The 20930-nt window shown below is 43.5% G+C and overlaps 1 protein-coding gene across 3 annotated transcripts; it reads right to left on the reverse strand.

The window, feature by feature from the left end:
- Window positions 1-6: 6 nt before the first annotated feature.
- LOC110973210 (uncharacterized) lies at window positions 7-20852 on the reverse strand. Of its 3 annotated transcripts, XM_087132557.1 has the most exons (9): window positions 20420-20852; window positions 18985-19087; window positions 18718-18836; window positions 10803-10896; window positions 10498-10610; window positions 3917-3998; window positions 3176-3288; window positions 2460-2586; window positions 7-1423 (listed from the first exon to the last, which is right to left on the reverse strand). In XM_087132557.1, exons 1-9 carry the CDS (start codon window positions 20458-20460, stop codon window positions 1379-1381), a joined length of 837 nt encoding a protein of 278 aa, XP_086988683.1. In that variant the 5' UTR covers window positions 20461-20852; the 3' UTR covers window positions 7-1378. The 3 variants fall into 3 exon arrangements, with proteins under 3 accessions (XP_086988683.1, XP_022079551.2, XP_022079552.2); XM_022223859.2 differs by lacking the exon at window positions 20420-20852 and having other exon boundaries at window positions 18985-20380; XM_022223860.2 differs by lacking the exons at window positions 18718-18836; window positions 18985-19087; window positions 20420-20852 and adding an exon at window positions 12366-13252.
- Between the last annotated feature and the right edge of the window lie 78 nt (window positions 20853-20930).

The raw sequence follows: 20930 nt of genomic DNA on the forward strand, positions 1-20930 counted from the left end.
AATGAATTTCTTTTCATAGCAACGACCAGTCTGTTTGACATTTATTTAAAGAAAAATCAGCTTCCAATATAAAACTTTTATTGATCATGTCATAAATTAATTGAACTTTACAAAACTATTTGGAGGTTCAAATTTGCCGCTAAGAATCAACTCGTGTCAAAGATAATTAAGCAAACACGATTGAAAGTCATTCTATTCTTAAAAAATAGAATAACACAGAATTTGGTCCATTCGCAAAGTATATGTGTATGTAAATTGAAAGGAAATTAAAAAAAAAACAGGATCCCGGGGAAAAACATTGATAGGTCAATTACCTCTCATTAAAATCAATAGGTGTTGATGCATTGTTTTCTTTATGAGTACAATGTACATTGTCGTATGTAATAAGTGGAGACTAAAGGGGCCTGCAAAGTATACTCTACATATATAGTTAACACAATTTAATTAAATTTCATTTTAATAACACGTAGAAGCAGATTAAATCGTCATAAATCTATCGGCTCGATCTGTTCGTTCCAAATGTACTCCTGACAAATTAAATTACAATGATAATCGGGGATGTCTCCATCTATCTAATTGGTTTGGTAACCCTTTTACGGAACGTTATCATACATGCAAATTACAACTGAAAATCCTGGCAGAGCAAAATTGAGTTAAGTCAGGTAATGGAAATTAATTGCTGGACTTGCACGATTGCCAGGTTGTCAACAGTTGAGTCAAGTGCCAAAAGTGATGACAATCATCCAATATACACGAAAACGCACAGTTTGCACGCAATAGACTCATCGATTCCACGTCCATGTATGAATCAACACAGACATTTGAAATATGACAATAAAATATTCAAACTGTATGAAGGTCGCAAATAATAAACTATCGCCATTTTACAAAAAGTCACGCATAATTTCATCGTACAAAGTCTAGTGTTCAAACTCGTGTACATTGTTTATACCTCAAATTTAAGAACACACCATGAACTAGGTAGAAAGAGTCAAGCATTTACGTTGATTAGTGGTAAAAAATTCGAAACAGATGATTACTGAACGTTAAAAATGAAATCAAACGTGGGTTTTCTCTGTGTCCACAAACCTATAATTCAACAGAAATGGCTAACACGTGATAACAAACTGAAAATCTATTTTCATTTTCCTTTCACACAACTCTCCCGCATCTTTTGAATACCAGTTTACCAGGAGATTGGGGGATTTTGCAGATTTGAAAAATGTACAGTTTGGCGTTGTCCTCGGCATAGGTTCAACTAAGAACAGCCATTGGTTTCTTGCACTGTGAAGGATTTTGGAGGACTGAGGGAGAGTCCTGTAACAGGGTCATTTCAACTACATCTTGGAGGAAAACAAACAGCTTATATTTCACTGTATCATGCAGAGTGTTTGCCACAAGTGACGACAAATAGGAAACCATCCTACAAAAAGAGAAGAAAAACAAAATAGGAATTACATTACAATTTCACTCAGGTAGTGTCATGATCAAACACCCTCAGATGCTAGTTGTTTGCAGCGCTTTAAACATTTAGGTCGGGCTGCACCGACTTAGCCTTGTTCATTTGTTGCAGCGCAGCGCGCGGTAGCGCGCGCCTGCCGCTCGAAATCAAGGCAAAGAGCGACCTCACGCGGTGTAAGAAATATGCAAATCAACTGAACAAAGGTCGTGCGCATGCGACGAATGACGAACGCCTTGACTAAAGGGTGCAGACCACTAATTCATGTGAGGATTTCTGGCCAGCTCATTAGCATTAAAAGTGTCCCCACAGTATCTCTTGAAAAAGGAGATTGTTTGGCCCCCAAAATGGTGAGATTGTGTAAATCGTTGCCAGGATCAACTCCCTGGGTCTTTGAGCTTTCATATGAGGGCAGAAGGGCTGAAAACTACGGTTGAAAAATGGTCCTAAGTGCCCGAGAAAGTTGAGGGTTGCCACTTGAAAAATGGCTGCAATCAGACTTCGGAAAAATCACTTTTTGGGGGGTGATTTTGTTTTGTGGGAATTATTAAAAATGTAATTGGATAACCCACAAAAAATTGAAAAGAAATTGAAAGATAAGTGACCAGACAAGAATTTCATTTGAGTTTCAGAAATCTCAGGGATGTTGGCGTGCATGCTATTGGGCTCTGAACGATGCTGATTTTACAGTGTTTTCAATGGGGCTTGAATTAGTGGACTGGACCCTATATTTCAAAATGGCGGCGTCCAGGCAGTAGTGGCGGCTGGGTTTAAAATTTATCCCTCTTGTTTACGTTGGTCCTGGCAGTGGTGGAGAGACCACAACAAGCCATGAATAACAGTTTTATGGATTATGAGACATCAGAAATACTGGATTGTCGGACACAATAAATATCCAGGTAATCACATGAGAATTATAACTGTTTTCAATGGGGCTTGAATTAGTGGACTGGACCCTTAAGGGTACACCATGCAAAAGATTAGATTTGCTTGTTTTCACCTTGATGTAGCCTGGTAGGTTGACCCAGATGTCTTTATTTGGAATTACTTCCAACCCTTCAGCGTGTTTTACAAACTTCATCAAAAACATTCCCCCGATCAGGTACACTACAATCAGCACAGCAGCTCTACAGGGATACAAATGCAACAAATCTTAACGAAGTGTAAATTTCAGGCAGGAATTAAATAGTCCCTTAAAAAAACGTACAACCTCGTTATCTGGAGCTGATACACGCAACCTTGAGTAAGTAGTCGGCTTCCGTTGTTTTTTTATCCAAGCTAGTTGGCTGGTTTCAGCAAATGGAAAGCCCTCTCTTCATAAAGTTTGCAAACTAATTAGTCTTCTTGCAGATGGGAGCCTGTTGTTCCAAGTGATTGGTTGAGAGGAATTGATATTGATTTTTCCCACTACGTGTACTGAATTCATCAGAAAATGAGTTGGTTAAGGCATTCCCAATTGCGGGCTGTGAATATAACACTTCAATGATAGTCTCTTGTAAAGAACTGCGCATGTTACTTGCGTGGATTATTAAAAAGTAATGGCTATGATCACCTTGATTAAAGGCTACGGTTCATTCAAACAGCTTGAGACTAGAGTAAATTGATCAATTAATGCATTACCTTGGGATAGGCTTGTTACAAGGTTGGCAGCCCCTTGAGATCAGATGCAATACTACATGCCCTGCAACATCAAAACTTCCACTGCAGCATACTTACACGATACAAATAACGGAACCGACACTGATAGAACCTCTTGATGGAGGGGTAGGGGTAGGGGTAGGGGTATGGCAGGTCCCAGGACAGCAGCACTCTGAAGTCAGGATGAATTTCTAGAAGAGTGTAAGGTCAGAACTAAAGTTGAGATGTTATAATGAGATATTAGTTCAAGAAAGAGTTCAATGTTGTGCACAATATTGTGATTATCGTCCATATTGATGATCGAATTGCAAACAGCACAGCATTTTTACAGTGGGGGTAATTCTATCTAGAACAACATTAATCAGACTTTCTTTGAGTGAAATCTCGCAGTATATACCTGTAACATCGTTGTCTACACAGTGATGTGCAAATTATCCTTTCACAGACTCATTCTGCACAATGTAACATGCTGAGTTTGATACTTTGGTGGAAATAAAGTTGCCACAAATCAACGATAACGTCATGTGTGTTCGATGGTGTGTCCCCGATTGACAAATGTGTACAAAACATATGGGTGGTCTTCTAAAAAAGTTAAAGTACAAACAAAAGAGGAACAATAGGGGGTCCCCAGTTGCAGGCAAATACACACTTACGCGTGTGTGTGTGTGTGTGGGGGGGTATACCAGTGTGCCTTGGACACACCAATGCTCAGCAACTGAGGACTTATGCAGGTACTCAATATGGTCATTTGGTACTGGACGGAACAGCAAGGGACCAATAGTTTGTCAACAACGCATAGCAAAATATTACAATACTTACATATTTATTTTCAATTTGAGAAAGGAAGCTCAGTGTGGGAATCTTCGCTGTTGCATCACATTTCAGTGTAAATATAGAGGTCCTGTGGGGAAATGAATCAAGCTGTGATCGTGTCATTGTAAAAGGATACGTTTCAATAGGTTCCACAAGATGGTTAACTCGGCTTCAATCACATCCGTACAGTCTGGCTTAGTTTGGCACAGCACACCATCCCCAGTGTTGCCCAGTGTAAGTGACTTGTGTGCACCCATATAAGTGAGTTAACAAAACATTCCTTCTTGGGTATTGGCCGAATACATATATAATTCATGCGAAAAAACGAACAATAATGCATGCCTCTGAGCTGAAGCACATCCAGTCTTGGGTTAAGTGTGTGAGTTTGTTTCTTCATTCAATTCGGGACCCTGAACAATAGCGGACAATAAGGTCCCCGATTGACAGAGGGTCCCCGATTGACAACGGTGTACAAAACATATGGGTGGTCTTCTAAAAAAATTTAAGTACAAACAAAAGAGGAAAAATAGGGGGTCCCCAGCTGCAGGCTGCAATACACACTGCACTGTCTGTGTGTGTGTGGGGGGGGGTTGGAATGGAGATTTTTCTTCGCACTGATTGTAGATCATTTTTGATCCCAACTAAGGTAATTCTTTCCTCCTCTTGGAGTGATGGACTTTCATCAATTCCTAAAAAACAAAACAAAACAAAACAAAACTGCAACATGTCCTCGGAAACGGGCATATCCCCCAAACGTACGGATATGCAATAACTCTTGTTAGCGAGGAGAGGGTTTTTAACATTATTATAATCACTTTGGATTGACTCACCACATACAGGGAAATTTGTACATGTTTATGTACTACAGAGGACAGAGTACAAAGGTCCTCATTGGTCAGTCTACTGTCCTCAGTGGCAAAATGCATGCCCATGCTTATTGTTGGACAATAAAAGAAACATTTCCGTCTCTTCTCTAGCACAACAATACTAATGTGTGTCTTTGCATGCGTAATGTTGAAGTCCACGTTAAAGTGATTTGGTCCATTTTGTGCACCCGGTAAACCCAGAGCTGCTTGTATCCTTGTTCACCAAACCTTATCTCCTAGCAGTTGTGTTTGGACGTTGGGAGATTTTGGGAGCAATGATGAGAACGTGGAGAAGTTCTGACTGGACGTTTCTGAGGCATATATTACACACATCGCAAACGGCATGGGCCCCAAGGCCTTACATCATTATCCCAAAACTCACATTAGACTGGCTGCCTATATGGTTGCATACACGACATCTTACTCCCCCCCCCTAAAATGGAAGTTCTGCAATACGAGTTACAACACAACACAACACAACACAATGCAACAAACTGCAAAGCTATTCCCTCTTAACTATACAACACGCACAATTTTCCATGGGGTTTGCAAAAGCATACAAACGTTCCAAATAGAAAACTTATTCTGAAACAGAGTGACAAGCCTTCCTACGGTCATATATGTACTGCAATGTTTGAAAACACTGTCCATGCTTTTGTTCCTTTCAAACAAGACTCTTCCAATATTTTTTTTTTTGGGGGGGTAAAAAACAACTTCAAACCTTTACTGTTAACACATGAATGCACAACAATGTGTTCCATAACTTTAAGAACCGTGACATGACACAACAACAGCAGCTTTAAGATTAACGACAGTAGGGCTTTAGACTTAAATCAGCCACAGTCTTTTACATAGTCTCAATGAGTCTTTGTGGTGGTTTGCTGACTCTTGATGAGCGATGCTAAGGTTTAGGAGGGTCCCTTGCGACTGTGGTCAAAGCTGATGTCTCTGGTTTTGCGTAACTTTCTTTGGCCATGGGATATTCCTGTGTCTGATGCTTCTTCATCGGGGAAGTTTGTGTGCCTTCTTCCAGACTAAGCACTGCGGGAAAGATTACACCTGGGTCAAACACTGGATCTGGTTTTTCCTCTGGAAGACCTGGGAATGTGTCGCAGTTGTTTGGACCGAGACAGTTCTGATCTCCTCATCTGGTCTACATGCCGTTTCCACTCACTGTTATCTTGCGGAATCACGACATATAACTTGGGTGCTGTTCGCTCAGCAAGCGTTGCTTCCACCAAGTCTCCTTCTGGCGAAAATCTTTCACCAAAACCTCCTCCTCTGCGTAAAACTCACGAAGCCGGGTTTGTCATGATGTTACTTTTGGCTGCTTTGCAATTGGTTACTTTCCTCTCTGTGTCTGGGCGTAGCAAGGACACGCGAGTACGCAGTTCGCGTCCCAGGAACGAACTTGCCGGAGTGCGACCTGTCGTTGCATGTTTGATGGTGCGGTAGGTCAACAGGAAACTGTCAATGCGCTGCTGCAAACCCCATCCACTCGAGTTGCACTGAGAGCATGTTTGAATGACTGTATCATGCTCTCGGCTGCACCATTGCACGCTGAATGGTAAGGCGCAACTCAAGCGTGCTCGACACCATTCACCTTGAGGAAATGCTGGAATTCCCCACTGATGAACTGAGGTTTACTAGCTGGAATGGAATACCGTACCTGCTGAATATGTCACGTAGTACCGTTATTGTAGCTTGTGATCTTGTGCTAGTCATGTGAAAGATTTCTGGACATTTTGCGTATGTATCCACTATCAAGAAGTGGCTATCTTTTTGTGCGAAGTCAACGGGAATTCTGTGCCAAGAAGAACTGGGCCGTTGAGAGTTAATTGGCACAGAACCGAACAGTCTGTTAAATGTCTCGATCAATATTTGGCCACCAGACATAGCTTCTTGCTATCTCTTTCATTCTGACCATACCTGGATGAGCGATGTGCAGTTCCTCCAAGATATCCTTCTACCCCACAGCAGACAGTCTTGTTCCGTGGACAGCTCGTGTCGGCGACTGAAACAAGTCGTTCATCCTCCACTTTAGTCGGCCAACCGCTCCTGGTATACTCGAACACGTGTGACAGGACTGGGTCTGTCCTGGTAGCAAGCGAAATCTCCTTCCTTGTCATTGAAAGGCTGTCAAGACGCTTGTCATCAATGTTGAATATATGGTGTCGTCGTCATTATCTTATATAGCTGGTATTGGAAGACGTTAAAGCGCATCGATCGGCAAACCCATTCGGTGAGGCCAGGATGAATTTCAATTGCTGACAGCATTACCGCCCATCGTTGCAGGCGTTGTGCGGCTAGAGATGTAATCGCAGTCTTGGAACCAAGAATGCGCTCCAACAGCTTGTGATCTGTAATTCGTATGGAGAATTTCCGCCCGTATAGGTATGCACTGAAACGTTTGAGAACAAACATGATTGATAAGCATAGCACTTCTCATGTTTGTTGAGAGAACGTGAAGGTAGGCCTCTGGATGACCTGAATCATCTGCATAGATGTGAAGCATGCATGCCCCGACGCCATACGGTGATGCGTCAGTGGCTAGCTCAAATTGTAGCATTAGGTCGTAGTGTGCGAGGAGCTTATCTGAACTGATAGCTTCCTTCACTGCATCAAATGCAATGGAGTACTCGTCAGTCCACTACATTCCAGGGCCGACCTCCCAGCAGTTCATTCATGGGTGGATCATTGTTAATAGATTGGGGAGAAACTGTGTCTGAAAGTTCACCATTCCCAACTATGAGCGAAGCTCCGTCACATTCTGCGGAGTTGAATCCTGGCATGTCGTGTCCACCTTGTCATCAGTCGGTTGAACCCCCTTTGCATAGTTACGACGTCCCATGTAGCTGACGCTCTCCTGTATGAAGTGTCACTTCTCCGTTTTTACACCGTTAGCCAAACTTCCTGAATCTTTGGAAGACATTTCTTACATTCAGGAGATGTTCCTCGTCGTTCTTGCTGGTCACGGTTACCATCACATCATCAATGATTGCACATGTGCTATCAAGGCCTGCCAGGACTTGCTCAATGAATCGTTGCCAGATTGCAGGACTTGAGGAGATACCGAATGGCAAGCGTGTACAACGATACAGTCCCTTGTGAGTGTTGATGGTGACGTACTCCTGGGATTTCTTGTCCAGAAGCATCTGCTGGTATGCACATTTCAAGTCAGTTTTGGAGAATTTCGCACCTCCAGCCAGCTTACTGAATACTTCCTCTGACGTGGGTATGGGGTATTGGTCGGTATGGATTGATGCGCTAACCTTACATACCTAGTGTGGTCTTGTGAACAAGAGATATTCACACGATGCAGGAAAGGAAGACGTTCTGTGGACTTACACACGTCCACAGGACGTTTCCCCTTCTCTGAGAAAGAAGTTTAGAGGCATTTTAGGGTAGGGGTCATCTGTCGTAAAAGGAAGAGAAACAGTCAAGAAAACCTTGTAGGCCTACGAAAAAAACCAGCTGATAATAGTGTTCCCAGTTCAAGAAAAATGAGTATTTTCACTGAGTTTTCTTAACTGCACGAAAAGAAAGGAATGTCCACAGTAGGTATGTAAAGTAAGTGTGGGTGAGTTCATCGTGTTCTTATAATCCCCACACAGGCACACTGTACCATATCAGCCTTAGGCACACACCAAGGGTGTTGCCTAAAGTCAACTGGATAGATGGTAGTCTCTTGCTTCATTTTTGCGAGTTAATTCCTTCTCGACAGCAGGGCGAAGAGCCAACGGTACTGGCCGAGCCTTCTGGAAAACTGGAATCGGGTCGTCCTTGACATGCAGAGTTGCTTTCATCAATCCGCGTACAGTGCCTAATGCCGACTGGAGAATATCTGTGTACTCTTGTTTCAGCTCAGCAGTCGGGTCAAACTTGACTCGCTACTGACCCCGAGAGAGTCAGATTGGCCCAGTCCAGATTTAGGATCGTTAACCAGTCTCTGCCCAGCAAAGGAGGTGCTTGTTTGTCTGCGTCACTGACAATCAAAGGCAGTTTTGCCTGCTGCTCGTTGTACTGGACCTTTACTAGCAATTGGCCCGCAATTCTCAATTGGGCCCCAGAGAAGGCGTGCAGGACACGATTTAGCGGTTGCAGTGGATTGCCCCCCCCCAAAAAAAAAAATTCTGTGATAGTCCTCCTGGCTCATTATCGAGGTAGAAGCACCGGTGTCCAGTTCCATCTGTATTGGAATGTCTGCTATTCGAATAGGGACTTTGATGGTTGGGGTACGTTTGTACGTGTGCGTCTCAGCTCGCGCGTCCGAGTCAGTCCTGGCTTCGAACTGCTTGTCTGCATGTGAGGAACTCAGAAAAGTCCACAAAGTCAGCATTGCCGAGCGAACACCACTGGCAAGCGTGTTTTGATCATGATCGGTATCTTCTACGTAGCGAACACGCCCTTTTTGTTTATAGTGCATGGTTGGGGGCGTGTTTCACAGTTGGCGTTGCAGTGTCTGAACTGGCCCTGGACCTGCAGTCTGTCTGCAAATATCCCGCCGTCTTGTATTTGTAGCATGTTGCCCCTTGTGTCTGAACTCATCGCAATTGTGATTGCTCAATTCACAACGGTCACAGGGTTTCCTACTATTCTGCGAAAGTCTTGGCTTCTGTCTTTTAAGTTCCCCCTTGAGGCGTGAGGAAAACACTCTGTTCAATGGTTTACTCTCTGTGGTTCGTATGTGGCGTACATTCTTTGCAGCCGCCTCCTCTGCCAGAGTGTCTGCTGGAAACTGTAGTTGCGTGTCGACAGTTTCTTTTGGATGCTCTCCGACTGCAGACTACAGATAAATCTATCGCGTAAACTGTCCTGCAGCTGGTCTCCTGCAAATCACAGTACACTGCCAACTTCTTCAAATCGGCAGCATAGTCACAAATGGACTGGCCTGGAAAGGTTCTGCTTAACATTATGAAATCTTAATCGTTCTTCTACTGCCAGTCTTTTGGGCTTGTACTGTCCTTTCAACAGAATACACATTCTGCAAAAGTCTTCTCTCGAGTTGGCTGTTGTGCAAAGTCTTTCAGTGTCTTATAGGATACCGTGCTCCCGATGCTACTCAACAAAATTGGTTACTGCATTTGCCTCAACGGAAGTACGTGTGTTCGTACGTGCCGTGTGGAGAGAGTCAGAAACTTGTCGGAAAATACCACTCAGCAACGATCCCTACGCTGTCTCCTGTATCACCGAATGTCGAATTGAGTCCGTAAATCCTCGTCGCCACTGTTGTGTGTGTACGTTGGGAGATTTTGGGAGCAATAATGAGAACGTGTAGAAGTTCTGACTGAACGTTTCCGAGGCATAGGCCTATATCACACAAATCACAAACGGCATGGGCCCCAAGGGCCTGCATCATTATCCCTAAATACACAATAGACAGGCTGCCTATTAGACATGTTGCATACACTGTATTTCCTTTTGTAATCAGAATAACCAGGGGTTCGTCCCCCCTGCAGGGAGACCATTGCCTGTTCTCTTAGTGAGTACAGTTTGGATGATAATCACAAAACCTGCCAATTTCAGCACCCCTATGAAATTATTCCCTAGAGCAAAGCCAAGAATATCCCCCCCAACTCTAGATTAATTGTTACCTAACACATCGCCTATGGATGTCTGAAAAATTCCTCAGCTTCTGGTCAAACAATGACCAACACAAAGGGGGGGTCTCTGTCCCGTCTCTTGCTTCAAATGTATGCAAGTGACAAAACTGACATTTACTTCTCTCCATGTTTATATTCAACATAGTAGTTTGTTGCATCATTTGTCCAGGAGGCAGTCACATCTCCGACGTCAAAGGTTTCATCGTGCTTATTGTATGACCTCTGGCACACCTGTAAGTAGTCACAAAAATGTTAAAGGTCATACAGTGCAACATGACTTTGTGTTAGCTGAGTCTCAACAGTGAAAGTACAAAAGGTTCAAGAGCTTACTCGAGTAGTATACATTACAACAGAAACAGCAGTCAGAAATCATGAAAATAATTCAAAATTTGAACTATGTGCATGTATAAGTTTAGTGCTTACAATAACGCTTTTGCAGTTTGGTGTGCCATCTGACCACGGGTAGCATGGATTGTAGGCATACTCCCAGGGGGCCTTGTACAGCTTGAACCCAAACCTCAGGACGTGAAAGTAGAGAGAATAAGAGCAAAGAAACCCGGGTAGCTTTTTGGCAAGGGGTGAATGTGCTATCTTCAAACTTGAGGCACAGGAATTTTACTCACTGAGTCAGTTGTCCACTCAGTTGATAATCTGCATTCAAGGACGGATCAAGAACAAAATGTTTGGAGGGGGCATTTCTTTGGGGCCCCAAAATTTGTAAATTACTTGATGTAACCTTTAGATAGGATTTCTGCTGGGTAGCTGGGCTAAATTGGGGTGGGGGGCTTTTTGAGTTTTAGTTTTGGAAGAAAGAGAAATGAAATAGCAACTGCAAACTGCCTTTCTCTTTTGTTTGGGCTGCTATGGCCCCCTGTTGCCCCCCCCTTCCACCAGTATCTACATCCCACACATGTACGATGAAACCACGGGCTATATGCCTTGCTGCATATGGGTTTGTGGTCTGACTAGCTGTAGAAAGAGGAATAATCAGCCAAGCTGTGTGATTACGAAAGAATCAATTCACTACCAGATGACGCCTACTTAAGGTCACCTTCCAAGGAGTAGACACAATAAACTATGTGTCCCTGCAGTTCCGTCATATGCAGCAAGGTATGAGACGGAGAGAACCCCCCCTGCTTTGTGTTGGTCAATGTCTCGCAGGAATCTGGGGAATTCCTTTCAGACATCTTGGGGGAATGTGTTAAGTAACAATAGTCTGGAATGTGTATAGGGATTGGACATGTTGGGGGGGTACCCCTCGGTCTCATTTCTTGCTGCGTTTAAGTTCCGTTAAGCCTAGTGATAGTGACTGTTCTCTGATGTGCAGTGGGTATATTTCTCCCCAAAACCGAGTTACGTCCCAGGGTTTTTCCGATAGCTGATCATCGGAAAGGGCCTATTCTCCAGCGTCTGTCTGGTGGCGCCTCAGCAGGTGTGAGGGTCGACAGTACGTTACAATGATATAATGTATTATTTACACATTGTGGACCACTAACCTCTAAATCTAGCATGAGGGTGGAAATCACCTTTCAGCGGAATAGCGCAACATAAAGGTATGCACACACAGATTAGTGTGTACATATTGCAGTCAACATCGTATCAAGCATATTGTTCGACTGTAATGTAGCATAACACTTACTGAATTTTTAATTTGAAGTAACACTGTACACACATATATGAAGACGAGAAACTGGACTACATCCAGCGTTGATATTCTAATTTGTTACAGATATAATACTAAAATTGCTGGCAATTGACACTTCCAAAAAAGAGCAACTGTTTAAATGTGTTAAAGGAAGCCGCTTTTTGTGCAGATTGGCTCAACTAATCATGGATCTCGAAAACTTAGAATGAATTTATCGGAGATCCAATGCTGTTAGGCCTATATAGCTACATGTACCACTGTTTCATAGAATGCATCACGCATGTGGTAAGTTCAGGTCTTATGGATGCTCCTAACTATGCGATACAGGAGGTATGCCTTACCTTGGAGCCTTTGTTTTATCACTGTAGCCTAAAGACCTTATATTAATTTCTTGGTCGCTTTTACCACCGCTACCCTTTATCCGGCAAGAACAGTCGTCAACTTTTTCACATGAACTGAGAGCACCCAGGGCATATCCTAGGAGAGACAGGCAAGCAGTGACAAGGAGGAGGCGGCTCAGAGAGTGCCATGGGGTTTCAGCGAAAGATCGCATGGTATAAGGTTTCCCCAAGAGAGACAGAAGTATACAAACTTGTATCCCAGAACAATGAACTGGACTGGTGTGTCCCTGCTGCCTCACTGTCACATGCCTGCAATTAATGTTCCGAGTACACAGTTCAACACAGATAATGCCAACAGCCTACACGCTACGTGGGCTTTGGTCTCGAGCTGCCTGTTATTTGTACACTATCGCGGCTGACAAGTTCAGTCTAGTGCTGGTTTCATTTTGTTCTGTTCCATCATACACGACACACAGACAATGCTAGAATCAGAATCAGAAGTGCCTTCCTTATAATCAACTGAACCAAACATTCTAAACAATAAAATCAGCTTGATACTCGGTCATAAGCCCCTCCTTTCCAATATAATGTGTGAATGACCCAAATTTCCTTTTCTCTGTTTTACATCTACTTAGGCCTGAATAATCACACTTTAAGCCAGATTTCAACAAATCCAATAGTCATCAACATTGGCACGTTTTGGGGGCAAGTTTTGCCTGATTTGTAAGCTCCTTTAATCTATTAGTCCCGGTCTGTAATGTACATGGCCCGGCACTTGGCCAGTGCAGAAAGCAGTATGAAAGAAACAGGGAAAGCAGAACAGAAGCTGTCCAGCTCCATTACTTGTGGCCCTCCGTGTGTTTGCTGTTCCACCAGGACCTGCGTGCTTGTTCTCCCTCCCCAGCTGTTGTGAAATTTGTCCCCTGGCCTGATCGGGCTTACTTGCTGTATCCTGGGAATTCCCCCCCCCCCCACAACGCTGCTGACCAGTTGCCCCGCCCCCACTTGCCCACCTCCTTACATAAGTATGTAAATGGAAGGGAAATATTAAAAAAAACTGGTTCCTGGGATAAAAGCATTGGTAGGTCAATTACTTGTCAAAATTAACATGAATAGGTATTGATACATCGTTTTCATTATCAGTACAAAGTACATGTGCACGTTGTATGTAATAAATGGAGACTAAACGGGACTGCAAAGTATGGATTGTACATAGTTTAATACAATTTAATCACATTTCATTGATAACACGTACAAGCAGATTGAATCGTCATAAAATCATAAATCTATCTGCTCTGTTCGTTCCAAATATACTCCAGACAAATTAAATTACGATAATCGGTGACGTCTCTATATATCTAATTGGTTAGGTAACCCTTTTTCTGCACTTTATTATACATGCAAATTACTGAAAATCCTGGCAGAGCAAAGTTGAGTCAAGTCAGGTAATAGAAATTAATTCTGCGACTTGCATGATTGCCAGGTTTGTCAACAGTTAAGTCAAGCGCCAAATCAGTATACACCGGTATACACGAAAATGCCCAGTTTGCACACAGTAGTTTCATCGATTGCACGTACATGTGTGAATCAACATAGACACTTGAAATATTATATTAATTAAAATGTTTTAAGAAAATGTATGCAGGTCTCAAAAAACCCAACAAACCAACCCTATCGCCATTTTACAAAAAGGCACGCATATTTTATCGTACACAGTCTGTGTGCAAAAAACAAACACACGAAAGCATAAGTTAAATAAAAATACACAAACCGATTAAGAGTCAACACAACTTTTTAAAAATCACACACATTAATTACACATATTGAGCAAAATTCATCTGTTTAAATTGATTCACAAAACTATGCAGACTTAAATAAGAGGATTTCATATGTTGGAGGTAAATTGTTCCATGATTGAGCAACTCGAGAATTAAAAGTTCTTTTTCCATTTCTGATCTAGGATGCGGGAGAACTACGTTACCAACCGTGCTTTTTCTCGTTTGGTAACAATGACAATCACTGACTCGAATAAAAAACACTACTGAGATATTTTAGTGCCTTGCCCGTTAAACATTTAAAAACCATAGTATTTATATGGATATCTCTTCCTGCCTGGAGTATTCCATCCCAATTGGCTTCGTACTACTGACGCTGATGTTCTAGATAGAACCTTCAGAATAATTCGTTCAGCCCATCAAGCCTTTGCATCGTTGTTTTTGAGGCGTAACTCCAAACCAGATCACGATAATCAAGCAGAGAAAAAATATGGCTTTTCACGATGAGATTGAGTGTAAATACAAGAAAGACATTTTTAGGTGTGTTTAAAACACCATTTTTTTCAGACACAGAAGTTTCCACATGATCAATATGATCAGTCGATTTCATTTTACTGTCAATTTACACTCCAAGATATTTGTAAGTAGTGATTTATTCCAAACGATTGCCATCTTCAAAAAATATCAAAGTATGGATGTTCACACCTGGCATGTTTTGGGCTTAGCCAATCAAGATGTTTTTGCACTGAGTAGTATTAAGTTTTAACCTGTTGTCATTAAGCCAATTGGTACTTTTTGCAGGTCATCATTTAAGCACTGGTTAATTTGGTGAATATCTTTACTTGAATAAAAAAATCGATGTGTTGTCAGCCTAAAGGACAATTTTGGAATGCTCAATCACAGATCATTAATGAATACAGAAAATAATAGTGGACCCAAAATGCTTCCATGTGGCACTCCAACATTGATCACAGATTTGTTTGACAAGGTGTTCCCAAGTTTAGTTACTGGTGTCCTTCCATTGAGATAAGACCGGAACCAGTCGAGCTCCAGACCTCTTACGCCCAAAATGTAAACTTAAAGATTCATCTGAGAAAAAGCCATTGGTTTCCTGCACTGTGAGGGATTTTGGAGGATTGAGGGAAATTCCTAATAAGATCATGTCCAACTAGATCCTGGACAAAAAAAGACTTATGTTTCACTGTATCCAGAGCGTTTGCCACAAGTGAAGACAAATAGGAAACCATCCTACGAAAAGAGAAGAGAAATAAAACAGGGATTTCATTTCCACTACACTTGAATAGTGTTGAGACCAAACGTGCCGAGTTTCTAGTTATTCACATTGCTTTAAACATTTAGGTGGGGCTGCATGGCCTCTGAACATAAACACCTCTTCATGTGTTGGCAGGGAGAACAGTTGGTTGCTCACTTGAATATCATTGGTGCTTAGTGTGTCCCTAGTGCATGTACAACAACCTATTATGGGTTTGTGTATTCACAGATTCAATTAAGATGTGTATAATTCACATAAAGGAACACGCGGGCAGTCTTAATTTTAGGATACTTTTCATTGAGCTTCCTTACTTACCCTTCTTTAAGTGTGAAAATTGGACACGGGTAATTCCAGAAAGTAGGGGTCCAAAAGTGTGACATTTTTGTGTCCCTGTAACATCTGACCTTTGCTATTTAAAGAGTTGATTTAAAACTATTACTCTTTGTTTGGGAGGTAATGTGCATTAATTCATTGCAAAATGTTTTGCTCTGCAGAACATCTTTCAGGTAACGCTTGGTGAGGATGGAAGAAGATTTCCAGCAAGCCGCCTGGTGGATTTCAGCTAAAGGAACTCCTCTGAAGTACGACCAGCATGCAGAGGCGGCTCGCACGCCGTCAGCCCTGACGTGAGATCGGGTCGTCTCATCATGTTGTGCCGGCCAGTGTCCGTTATCGAAGATAATGGCGGAGACCGTCTATAGGGCAATAGTGTCCTTCGACGCCAGATGAAAGGGTTTCGTCGTGGTGATAAAGAGCTGGGAATTAGATTCTCGCCAATGCTCAATCCTGGCAGGATACCACTTGAGAGTCCGGACCGGGCACCATCTCTTGTCAGAGTCGTCTCCTGAAAGTGGGGCTATGCACGGAGCGAATATGTTGGGAGGTCGAAAGGTAGGCATCTGTTTTTTTATCAGAAACCTGATGGTTGGGATAAGGCGAACCCCGTGGCTCCCAGCAAATGTGACCATCGGCAAACGATAGGGCATGAAACTCGCTACCTCGTCTCGATGTAACGACCACAAGGAGGAAGGCCAGTTGATGCTGAGATGGAGGTCATATGCATGGAACAGCAGATTGAATGGGGGACCAGCGAGAATGCGTATGACACTTCCAAGGCCCCGGGATAAGACAAGGCGATTGACTTGGGGACACTTGACAAACATTCCTCGAAGGAGATGGTGGATGGCAGCGCTGTCAGAGACAGTCGATCAATCACTGAAGCATAAGTGAACAGCCGCCAAGGCCGACCAGTAGTTCCGGATGGTGGCAATCTGGAGGCTCGAGTAAAACAGATACGTAAGGAAGTCTGCAACGGAACTCACAGGAGCTTCAATCGGAGAAACATCATGGTCGTCGTACCATCTAGTAAAATGTTGTTGACGGCTGTTGTAAATTTTGTGAGTGGACAGTCGTCGACCCCGGGATGCCATAGACGCAGCGTCTGTAGGTCATATGCATGGGACAGCAGATTGAATGGGGGACCAGCTAGAATGCGTATGACACTTCCAAAGCCCCAGGATAAGACAAGGCGTAAAATGTTGTTGACGGCTGCTGTAAATTTTGTGAGTGGACAGTCGTCGACCCCAGAATACTACAGATGCAGCGTCTGTAGAAAGGCCCAATGCCCTGAAGGATTGTTAGACGACGTCCTGCACGTCAAGTGAAGACTCTCCGGTACTGGGTGGAGGATCCCTGACTGGGGTTAGTGAAGGATGTCCTCCCTGACTGGAAGGACCAGCGGCTGTCGTGCCAGGAGTCCTGCCAGTCTTGGAAACGACAGTTGGCGAGGCCAGCACGGAGCGATAAGGGGGATCCGACATCTTGGACAGGACGTACGGGATACTGACGGAAACGCATACGCCAGAAGGCCCGCCAGTCGAACTGTAGAGTACCTGTCGCTCATGCCCGTGGGTGAGGGAACCTGGAGCAGAACTTCGGGAGATGGGTCCTGTCGGTGGAAGCGAACAGGTTGATATGGGGACGCTCGATCTCCGCAAAAGTGTATCTTGTGGGCGAGAGAGGTGAACGCCTCCGAGACGGAGTGGAGGGTCGTCATCCGTGGTGGTGGATCTGGATCTCTTAGCCTTGGACGAGGAACAACAAGCCGAAAAGATGTCTTGGCCTTGCGCACCCTAGCCTTCACTGGTGCAGGGGAGCAGGATGCTGGGACGATTGGAGGTACAGCCGGGCGGGGGTCCCCCGAATGGTCATTGTCCCAAGTCAGGATCAGTGGCGTCATGGTCTGAGTCCATCGGCAGACAGGAGCTGCGGATGGGGTATGGCGGACGAAAGCCCCGGCAGCCTTGGAAGCAGTCCAAAGGGGGAGGCATCGTCCGATGCAACGGGAGGCTGAGTGCCGTGCTGAATTGCAGGACTCACACGTGGCAGAAGCAGTGGAGCGTGGCGAACCCACTGTGGAACCCGTTGCCTGCTTGGAGGGAGTTGACTGGCCCGGCTTCCGAGCGGGCACCGCCCAACAGGGGACCCTGGGCAAAGGGCGGACCGTCGCCCCGCGAGCCCCGCTGGGCCATAGGGTCCCCTGAGGATGCGGTAGGTAGCGATGCCCAGAGAAGGAACCGCTCATCATTCTCTGGTCACCATGCTATGATCAAGGGTAGTGTTGGAGCATGGCTCGCTCAACCCGACCTGTAGATACATGTATGTAGAGCGGGCGTTGATGACCCAGGGTAGTGTTGTGGCCCAGCACGCTCAGCCTGGTCGGTAGGTGTAAGGAGCAGTCGTCAGTGATCACGGGCAGTGTTACAGTACCGCTCGCTCAGCCCGATCAATTCCGGTAATGGCCATCAGTGATCAGGGTATTGTTGCGGCATAGCTCACTCAACCCGATTATGTAGATAAAGGTCCGGGGTAGCGTTGCGGCATGGCTCGCTCAACCCTGGCCTATTTATTCCACTGGGGTTCTCCTCGTTGAGGCCGTTAATTAGATAACGCCCAGAGCGTCTTGTACGCATGTCCACAAAACTTTATCTCCCTTTGTCATCAGAATAACCAGCGGTTCATCCCCCAGCAGGGAGGACCATTGCCTGTTCTCTTAGTGAGTAGTTTGGATGATAAAAACAAAAAACCTGCCAATTTCAGCACTGACCTCCATGAAATTATTCCCAGGAGCCCAGCCAAGAATACCCCCCTCCATGTCCAAACCCTTAGAAACTCTAGACCCAACATATTACCTCTAGATGTCTGAAAAAATTCCTGAGCTTCTGGTCAAACAATGACCAACACAAAAGGGGGGTTCTGTCCCATCTTGCTTCAAATGTATACAAGTGACAAAATTGACATTTACATGTACTTCTCTTCATGGTTATATTCAACATAGTAGTTTGTTGCATCATTTGTCCAGGAGGCAGTCACATCTCCGACGTCAAAGGTTTCATCGTGCTTGTTGTATGACCTCTGGCACACCTGCATGTAGTCACAAAAATGTTAAAGGTCATACAGTGCAACATGACTTTGTGTTAACTGAGTCACAACAGTGAAAGTACAAAAAGTTCAAGAGCTTACTTGAGTAGTAAACATGTCAACAGAAACAGCAGTCAGAAATCTTGCTTACAAAAACGTTGTTGCAGTTTGGTGTGCCATCTGCCGACCATGGGTAGCATGGATTGTAGGCATACTCCCAGGGGTATGAGGGATTGTAGCGCTTGAACTCGAACCTCAGGATGTAAAAGTAGAGAGTATAGGAGCAAATAACAAACCTGGGTGACTTGTTTTTGCAAGGGGGTGTATGTGCCATCTCCAAACTCGAGGAACAGGAATTTTACCGAGTCGAAAGTTGTCCATTTTCAGTTGATTAGCTGCAGTTATTTATACATGGTGATGATACATGATTAGAGCAACATTGAATGTAATGTAGTACATCTGCATCCAAGGGCGTATCAAGAACAAAAGTTTTGGAGGGGGCATTTCTTTTGGGGCCCCCCAAATTTGTGAACTTAGATAGGGTTTCTGCTGGGAATGCCAAATTGGGGGGGGCTTTTTGAGTTTCAGTTTCGGAAGAAAGAGAAAAATTCTTTTTACACCACATTTTTTTTCTCTTTGGGTTACCATGGCCCCCGTTCCTCCATACACATTGCTTGTCGGAATTATTTTGTGAGGGGTTGTTTGTTGATTCTTTGATTTTGAGTCATGTCGTCGACTGTTGTAATATCTTTATATTAACTTTTAAATTGTTTCATTTTGTTTTATTAATTTGTGTTAATTACGATTTATTGTTAATGTTTTCAGGGAAAGCACGTTTGAATACATATGTGTCATAGACTTTGTGCTATAGAAGTCTATAAATTACCATTGTTATTATTCCCCAGTTTCCACCACTATCTACATCCCACACATGTGCCTTGAGGCCAAGGGTTACTTGATAATGGGGCACAGATGAGCTACACTATTCTGAGTCTCAAATATGAGTAGGCCTACAATCATGCCTACTACTCATGCCTGGTATAATGTATTACTTGAACATTGTGGACCACTTACTTCTTGTTTAGCATGAGGGTGGAAATTGCTTTTCAGAGGAACAATGTAAGGTAAGTGTGAGTGTGTACATATTGCACAGTCAACAAATCAGATCAAGCAGATACTTTGACAGTAAAATGTAGTTTGATGCATCTAAAATATTCAAGTAACACTGTATATATATACATGTACATGAAGACGAGAAACTGGACCATTGAATACATCTGATATATCCTAATTTGTTATAGATGTAATTCTAAAACTGTGGAAATGCTGGTAACTGACACTTCTAAGAAAAAGTGACTGTTTAAATGTGTTATGAAGGCAAACTTTCTGTGCAGATTGCCTCAACATGGATCTCGAAAACTTAGAATGAATTCAGGAGGTGCTAGTGCTGTTATTAAGCTACTATTAAACCATGCATGTAGTCAGTTCAAGTTTTATACATGTAGATGCTACTCAAAACAATGCAATACAGACATGACAGAAGGCAAAACCATGCAATAAACTAGAAGATACAATGTATTTCTTACCTTGGAGCCTTTGCTTTATTACTGTAGCCTAAAGACCTCATGTTAATTTCTTGGTCGCTTTTACCACTGCTACCTTTTATCTGGCAAGAACAGTTGTCACCTTTTTAACATGAACTGGTAGCATCCAAGGCACTTCCTTGGAGAGACAGGCAAGCAGCGACAAGGAAAAGGCGGCTCAGAGAATGCCCTGGGGTCTCAGTGAAGGATCGCATGGTAAAGCTTCTTCTTTGAGAGAAGTGTACAAAATTATATCCCTGAACAATAAACAGGACTGGCATGTCCCCACCACCTCACTGTCACTTGTTTTCAAGTATATACATCATGTATGAATGTCTGCAATTACAAGTTCAGAGTACACAGTTCAACACAGATAATATAACTACTGTAGCCTGAATGCCACGTGATCTTTGATCTTGAGGTACGCGTTATGCAATACTATTGTTTAAAGCTGGTGAGTTCAGTCCAGTGGGCTGATTTCTTTTGTTCTGTTCATGCATGACACATAATGCTA

This window comes from Acanthaster planci, linkage group LG02 (genome assembly GCF_054643075.1).
Source record: "Acanthaster planci isolate LZ-2023a linkage group LG02, COTS_SCS, whole genome shotgun sequence".
Lineage (NCBI taxonomy): Eukaryota > Metazoa > Echinodermata > Asteroidea > Valvatida > Acanthasteridae > Acanthaster > Acanthaster planci.

Bases quoted from the DNA above. Each gene is read 5' to 3' on its own strand.
- LOC110973210 (XM_022223859.2), bottom strand. From the start codon at position 19,167: ATGGCACATACACCCCCTTGCAAAAACAAGTCACCCAGGTTTGTTATT. The intron at 10,897-18,717 runs GTAAATGTCAAT...TCACGTCCTGAG, and splicing joins AACCATGAAGAGAAGTACAT to GTTTGGGTTCAAGCTGTACA. The intron at 3,289-3,916 runs GTAAGTATTGTA...ACACTCTTCTAG, and splicing joins CTCAAATTGAAAATAAATAT to AAATTCATCCTGACTTCAGA.